This window comes from Pelophylax lessonae (genome assembly GCF_965119305.1).
Source record: "Pelophylax lessonae genome assembly, chromosome: 4".
NCBI lineage: Eukaryota > Metazoa > Chordata > Amphibia > Anura > Ranidae > Pelophylax > Pelophylax lessonae.
The window spans coordinates 22,681,220-22,689,226 of record NC_138771.1 but is presented as its reverse complement, the minus strand read 5'-3'; the positions used below and the strand labels follow the sequence as shown (position 1 = coordinate 22,689,226).

General features: G+C 44.8%; 1 protein-coding gene across 2 annotated transcripts in view; it reads right to left on the bottom strand.

Annotated features, from left to right (window-relative positions):
• Positions 1–5,440: 5,440 nt before the first annotated feature.
• The window catches only part of LOC309554310 (uncharacterized protein-like), a 57,597-nt gene continuing 55,030 nt past the window's right edge, over positions 5,441–8,007 (bottom strand). Inside the window, exon 12 of one of the 2 annotated variants that reach the window (XM_082255960.1) lies at positions 5,441–5,543. In XM_082255960.1, coding sequence (XP_082112086.1) covers positions 5,514–5,543 — 30 coding nt within the window. In that variant the 3' untranslated portion in view covers positions 5,441–5,513. The remainder of the gene's footprint in view (positions 5,544–8,007) is intronic. The other variant, XM_082255961.1, reaches the window with a different exon arrangement.

The window sequence follows — 8,007 nt, the reverse complement described above, 5'->3', positions numbered from 1 at the left end:
CCCAGCACCGGAGACAGAAAAATGAATGGATTGGTGGGACAATTCTGGCAATCCAGTATTAGAGCCTGGAATAGGAATGGTCCGCATCGCCAACAGTGACCAGATCATTCTCCATACTAGAAATGTGTACGGGTGAATGTGCAACCATGGCCACCAGGGAGATTCTAAGACTGTAAAACCAGTGGTGACTTATTGGGAACATAGTTCCACTATTAGGAACATACTAAAAGGCTTCTATGAGATGAAGGGCTGATTTAGTAATTCTTTTTTTAGTACGGAGGAGAATTCAGAATGTGTAACTGAGCGATTTATTAGATTTAAACCAGAGGCTGCCTCCTATGGTCTTTTAATGTTCTCTAGAGAGTATGGTCAGGACTTCACTTGGTTTGTTGAAATGATTTTGAAAACTAATCATTGGAAATTTTGGTAGCGTTACCTTTGCCATAGAAGACAACTTGGGCAGAGATCCAGCATGCAACCTATGGTTGTGACAGTGAGATAAGACCGGGCAGTGAGGCACTCATTCCACCAGCAAGGACAGCATGTCAACTGGTAGGAAAGTCAGAATCAACCTGATTACTGGGGGGGGATTACTATACTAAAAGCAGAATGAAACCTTTTTTTTTTAACCTGTTGCTGCCTGAACAAAATAATATATGTGCAGTGGCAACGGGGTGGGCTTTAACCACTTTAAGACTGAAAGATTTGCCCCCTTCCTGACCAGGCCCTATTTTGCAATTCGGCACTGCGTTACTTTAACGGACAATTGCGCGGTCGTGCGACGCTGTACCCAAATAAAATTGATGTTGGTTTTTTCCCACAAATAGAGCTTTCTTTTGGTGGTATTTGATCACCTGTGCAATTTTTATTTTTTGCGCTATAAACAAAAAAAGACCGACAGTTTTGGAAAAAAAAAAAAAAAAAACATGTTTCACATTCTGCTATATGACATTCCCAAAAAAAAAAAAAAATTTCAAAATTTTTTAACATTTTAGGCCAATTTGGTAAAAACAAAAAAAACAAAAACGCAATATGCGTATTTTGATTGGTTTGCGCAAAAGTTATTGCGTTTACTAACTATGGGAAAGATTTATGTTAATTTTATTGGTTTTTTTACTAGTAATGGCGGCAAGCTGCGATTTTTAGCGGGATTGCGGCGGACAGATCGGACCCCTAACTGACATTTTTGACACTTTTGGGGGGACCAGTGACATTACTACAGTAATCAGTGCTAAAAAATATGCACTGCTACTGTAATAATGACAGTGGCAGGGAAGGGGTTAACATTATGGGTGATCAAGGGGTTAAATGTGAGCCTAAGGGAGTGATTCTAACTGTGGGGGGCGTGGCTTCTGAAATGACCATAGAGATGTGATCCTATATAGAAGCATCACAGGGACTCTGTGATCATTCCAGGGAGAAGAACGGTCAGCTGTGTTTACATCAGCTGACCGTTCTTCTCTCTCAGTGGGGAGCGATCGCGGGTGTCAGGTGGCAATTGGAGCCGCCTGCCCACTGCATCGGCCTCCCCGCTGCTGAGCGGGGGTGGGAGCGCGCTGCTGGCAGCACGTGCTCGCCTCCTGAGAGCAAGCGATGTACAGCTACGGGCGATTTGCCCAGGAGCCTGACATGCATGGATAGCACAATATTAGTAAGAACGCTTACCGTTGCAAACTAGCGGAGAATTGTTGTGCTCCAGTGACAATGGAATGAGAAGGCCCAGAGTTGTTAAACCTAGAATTCCAGGGTACACCTAACTAGCCTGAAAACTGAAATACATCACAGGTGATATAATTTGCTGCTCAGTGATTGCAGTATTCTAGCCTGCATCTCCCCAAGGTAATACTTAAAATCTGGCCTGTTAGTGTGCCCTGAGGACTGGAGTTGAGAAACACTGTCCTGGCCCCTCCCTCCTGTCCCGTGCCCTCACAGCAAGCTGCTTGCTATCGGGGCACCTGAGCTGAGCTGCAGCTCTGTATGTCCATTCAGACATGGAGCAGTGGTTTGGCCCCACCCCCTTCCTCACGTGATTGGCTAACTGACTTTGACAGCAGCAGGAGCCAATGGCAGCGGCTATGGCTCGGCCAATCAGGAGGGAGAGTCCCACCAAGCCGAAGCACTTGTAGACATCACTGGAATGAAATGGGGCTCAGGTGAGTATTAAGGGGGCTGCTGCACACTAAAGTTTTTTTTTTTTTTTTTTTTTTTTTTATCCTAATGCATAGAATGCGTTAGGATAAAAAAAAACCTTTTGCCTTTAAAGTGATTGTAAAGTCTTGTTTTTTTTCCTATAAAAATAACAAACATGTTATACTTCCCTCCTCTGTGCAGTTGGTTTTGCACAGAGCAGCCCGAATCCTCCTCTTCTCGGCTCCCTCTTCTGTGCTCCAGGCCCCTCCTTCCTGTTCAGTGCCCCCACAGTAGACAGCTTGCTATGGGGGCACCCGAGCCGAGTCACAGCTCCCTGTGTCCATTCTGATCAGCGGATCCCGCAAACTCTATGTCCACCAGCAACCAGCGATTATCAGACAGAATGGCGATCTGCCGCTCTGACAGGAGGGAAGGAATGGAGTTTGTGTCTCTGCAAAGCAGGGAATAAATTCCATGTTTTCCCCTGGTAAAAGCCCCTACCACAGTATAATAAAACACCGGCTAGGCACACATTCAACCCTTTGATCGCCTCTGAAGTTAACCCCTTCCCAGCCAGTGTCATTAGTACAGTGACAGTATGTACTTTTTTTTTTTTTTAGCACTGATCACTGTATTAGTGTTACTGGTCCCCAAAAAGTGTCAGAATGTCCGCCACAATATCACAGTCCCGCAAAAAGTCACTGACTGCCGTCATTACTAGTAAAAAAAAAATAAAACAATCCCCTAGATCAGCCGTCACTAAATGGCGGCCTGCGGTCCATTGACGGACCGCACGATGCTTCCGTCCGGACCGCAAGGCCGCTACCTGTAATCAGTCACTGGTTTGCTGGGACCGTGGGTGTCCCAGCAATCAGTGACATGCTGTGTATGCGTGCCACACCCCCTCCTTCACCTCAATTCCAGCCGGTGTCCTGTCGGGCCACAAGTAGGGGCGTGACCTCACGCGCGCACCCCCTGCTCCTGACTGCGGCTCCCTCTCAGCCAGGCGTGACATTATGTGCGTGCCCCGCCCCCCTGCTGCTCACGGCTCCAGGTATGTGGAGCACATTTTAAGGGGAGAAAGCAATGTGATCCCCAATTTAATAGCTGCACTTGTTAAAGCTTGTGAGAAAGGTTTATAAAAGTGCAGACTGATGGACATATTTTGTATTAGAGTGCCCCATAAAAAAAAAAAAGTGCCTATTAGAGTGCCCCCTAACATAAAATGTGCCCATCAGCGTGCCCCTTATTTTATGCTAAGGAAAACGCTGATGGGCATATTTTATGTTAAGGGGTACTCTAATGGGCATATTTTATGTTAAGGGGCACGCTGATGGGCATATTTTATGTTAAGAGCAACGCTGATTTACACGTTTTTGTTTTGCCCATCAGAGTGCCCATAACATAAAATATGCCCATCAGAGTGCCCCCTAACATAAAATGTGCCCATCAGAGTGCCCCCTAACATAAAATGTGCCCATCAGCGCGCCCCTTATTTTATGTTAAGGGTCACGCTGGTGGACACATTTTGTTCTGCCCATCAGAGTGCCCCCAACATAAAATATGCCCATCAGCGTGACCCTTAACATAAAATGTGCCCATCAGCGCGCCCCTTATTTTATGTTAAGGGTCACGCTGATGGGCATATTTTATTTTAAGAGAAACGCTGATGGACATGTTTTGTTTTGCCCATCAGCAGCGTGCCCCCCAACATAAAATGTGCCCATCAGAGTGGCCCCTAACATAGAATGTGCCCATCAGAGTGCCCCCTAACATAAAATGTGCCCATCAGAGTGCCCCTAACATAAAATGTGCCCATCAGTGTGCCCCTAACATAAAATGTGCCCATCAGAGTGCCCCTAACATAAAATGTGCCCATCAGAGTGCCCCCTAACATAAGGGTCATGCTGATGGGTATATTTTATGTTAGGGGGCACTCTGGGCACATTTTATGTTAGGGGGCACTCTGATGGGCACATTCTATGTCAGGGGCCACTCTGATGGGCACATTTTATGTTGGGGGGCACGCTGCTGATGGGCAAAACAAAACATGTCCATCAGCGTTGCTCTTAACATAAAATATGCCCATCAGCGTGACCCTTAACATAAAATAAGGGGCGCGCTGATGGGCACATTTTATGTTAAGGGTCACACTGATGGGCATATTTTAAAATAAAATGTGCCCATCAGCGCGCCCCTTATTTTATGTTAAGGGTCACGCTGATGGGCATATTTTATGTTAAGAGCAACACTGATGGACATGTTTTGTTTTGCCCATCAGCAGCGTGCCCCCCAACATAAAATGTGCCCATCAGAGTGCCCCCTAACATAGAATGTGCCCATCAAAGTGCCCCCTAACCTAAAATGTGCCCATTAGTGTGCCCCTTATTTTATGATAACTTTTGCGCAAACCAATCAAAATACGCTTATTGGGATTTTTTTTTTTTTTTTACCAAAAATATGTAGCAGAATACAAATTGGCCTAAATTGATAAAGAAATTTATATTTTTTAAATTTTTTTATTTGATAGGTTTTATAGCGGAAAGTAAATAGTTTTTTTTTTTTTCTGTTTATATTGTAAAAATGCAAAGGTGATTAAATACCACCAAAACAAAGCTCTACTTGTAGGAAAAAATGACATATTTTATTTGGGTAGAGTGTCACACGACTGCCCAATTGTCAGTTCAAGTAACGCAGTGCCGTATTGCAAAAAAAATTGGCCTGGTCATGAAGGGGGGGGGGGGGTGTAAATCTTCCGGAGGTCAAGTGATTAAACATGTTAGTATAGGTATCAGGTGGGGGAAGTTTCAGGATTCGTTATCCCAAAATTAAACTTTTATTTCCAGTCTTTCTAAAATGATTGTGTTCAGAAACATTGCGTGTCATCAATGGAAATACATTATTTACAGTATGAATAAACTTCCTTCCACCCGTTTACATTTTTTTGATGATCGTGTTCCATTTTATATGCAATTTTTCAGTCATTTGTGTTAAAGTTTTAACTCTTCCTAATTAAAAACAAAAAAGAAGCAACAATAGGATTTTATGGTTTAATATAATATTTAATTAAAATGCAGAATTCCTTTTTTACTGTGATTACATAAGAAGAATGACCGGAATAGCTGAAGGTTTACCTGTCCATAATAAATACGGTAATGTTTCGCTGTATAAAATACCAGTGTTGGGTTTTCTTGTATCATTTGTGGCCTGAAAGTGAGGTGTAGGCAGTAGTTAGTATAAGTTGTGCGTCACTCCCAATCCTACATTGTCCAGCAATGAGTCGTCCTTTTGTAATATAGAAGTGATGAGCAGCAGTGATGGGGATGCTTTGAAATAAGCATAGGAGATTGTCCGAGATTATTTCATCTTGAAGCCTTCTCCTCTCAGGATGGTTTCACCAAAGGAAGATACCACTGGAAGAGCGCAAGGGGGAGAAACAAACATCTGATTACACTGGAATGGAAGACACAGAAATCTAGAGTGACTTTAAGGCTACGTTCACATCTTGGCGTTGCTATGACAGGCGTTTTTAGATTGAATAGAGACCAATGGAAAATGCCTTTAATCTGCCCAAAAAGAAGCTCATGTACTTTTTTGAGCGTTGGGCGTTTTGCTCACAGCGTCAAAACGCTCAGATGTGAACAGGGGCCATTGAAATGAATAGGATTTGTCTTGTTGGGCGTTTTGAGAGCTGATCCTAGAGCAGAAAAACGCCTACATGTGAACGGAGCCTAAAGAACCAAATATGAGTACGGTGATCTTCTCTTTGTTATGGGATACATAAAGACTAAAGCTGGCCATACATTATACAATTTTCCTTTAGATTTACCAAAACCATATTAATATGGAGGTCAAACCTAAACGTTTGTATGCAATCAGGCAGACGCACTACATAGCTGAAGGTAAATCTAAAGGAAATTCAACAAAAAAAAAAATTGTATAATGTGTAGACAGCTTTTAAAGCAAATGGCATTTTTATCTTTTTGCTGCCAGAGCTGTTTTTGCACACGTTTAAAAAAAAAAAAAAAAAAAAAAAAGGTTTTCGGCCTGAAGATTAGACAAAACCCCCAAACATTATATATTTTCTGAAAGCAGACACCCTAAGGCATCGGTGTCAAACTCTGTTTCATCACAGGTCATATCAGCAGTGCAGTCGCCCTCAACCTCAAAGGACCGGTTGTAGATGGGTCGCACTATGTGCAGAGTTCAATGCTACGTGCAGAGAGCAGGGGTGCTGAATGTGCTTCGTACAGAGTGCGCTACATACAGGGTTCGAGGATGCGCTACGTACGGAGTGCAGGGGTGCGCTACGTAGGGAGGTGCAGGGGTGCTGCTACGTACGGAGGTGCAGGAGTGCGCTACGTACGAACTGCAGGGTTCAGGAATGTGCTTCGTACAGAGTGCGCTACATACAGGGTTCGAGGGTGCGCTACGTACGGAGTGCACTTTGTGCGGAGTGCGCTACGTACGGAGTGCAGGGGTGCACTATGCGCGGGGTGCGCTGCGTACGGAGGTGCAGGGGTGCGCTACGTACGGAGTGCAGGGCTACGTATGGAGTGCAGGGGTGCGCTACGTACAGAGTGCACTGCGTATGGAGTGCAGGGGTGCGCTACGTACAGAGTGCACTGCGTGCGGAGTGCAGGGGTGTGCTACTTACAGAGGTTCAGGGGTGCGCTGCGTACGGAGTGCAGGGGTGTGCTACTGACAAAGGTTCAGGGGTGCGCTGTGCCCAATGTGCAATATCTCATTTCCACCCCTCCTCCTGGGTTCTTACCTCCGCACCCATCCCCCACCTGTAAACACATCTTCCTACACACCTCCACAGCCCTCCTCCCCCCTCCAAAGCAAACCTCACATCTGTATTCTCCTACCTGATGTAAGATGGCATTTACAAGAATGCATTGATGGCCACTATTGCTACAAGTCCTTAAACACCTGCCCTCAAGATGTTGCCGCTGGATGCAAATTAGAACACACAGCCGCCGGAGCCGTCAGCCTGTCAGTGGCAGAAGTACCTATGCTGGATCGACCGCGCATGCGCTCAGCTACACACAGCCAGGGCCGCTAAGGAGAGCGCGTTTACTCCTGTTGCCAAGGAGACCTGTTCCATGCCAGCAGAAAGCAGCTGGTGAGAACAGGTGGCTGCGGCTAGCAGCCGCTGTGCGGGCCACATTACAAGACCCGGGGGGCCGGATTCAGCCCATGAGCCTTGTGTTTGCCACTTGTGCCCTAGAGCAGCCCATGAGCCTTGTGTTTGCCACTTGTGCCCTAGAGCATAAAACAGCGGTAGTTCTAATTTTTTTGTAACTTGATATTACTGTGAAGGTTTAGGAAATGCTAAATTTCAGTGAGATTCACACTAAAGTCAATTTTAGGGCAAATAAATGCAATAAACTAACCACATTTTTGGTAAAATAGAAAAGATGAGGATGCACTAAAATAGAAACCCAATATGTCCAACCTTCAATCTGTGTGCGGCCGTGAAATAGCAAAAAACTTCAGTCCCCTATATTTTCTATAGGCGACGCTTCAAACGTCCCCTATAGGGTATCAGTTTTGTGCTCTGGAGGAGATCTTGTGTTAGAATCATTGCTCTCCCTCTGGCGTGCGCGGCGATATGTAACGTGTATCGCAATCAATGTTTTCACGCGTAGGCATCCCGGAAGCATGCGTTTACAATCATACATGGGGGTGGGGGGAGGGCGGCTCAACTTTTCTTTGGCTGGGATTTTATGTGTATGGGTGTAACTTTATTTTTTTGCAAAAACAAAAAAAAATATTTTTTTTACTTTTAACTTTTTTTTTTTTTTACAAAGGAGACAAAAAGTCCCCTAAGTGATGTTTAAGTGACAGGTTCTCTTTTTTGAGACAAGCGGG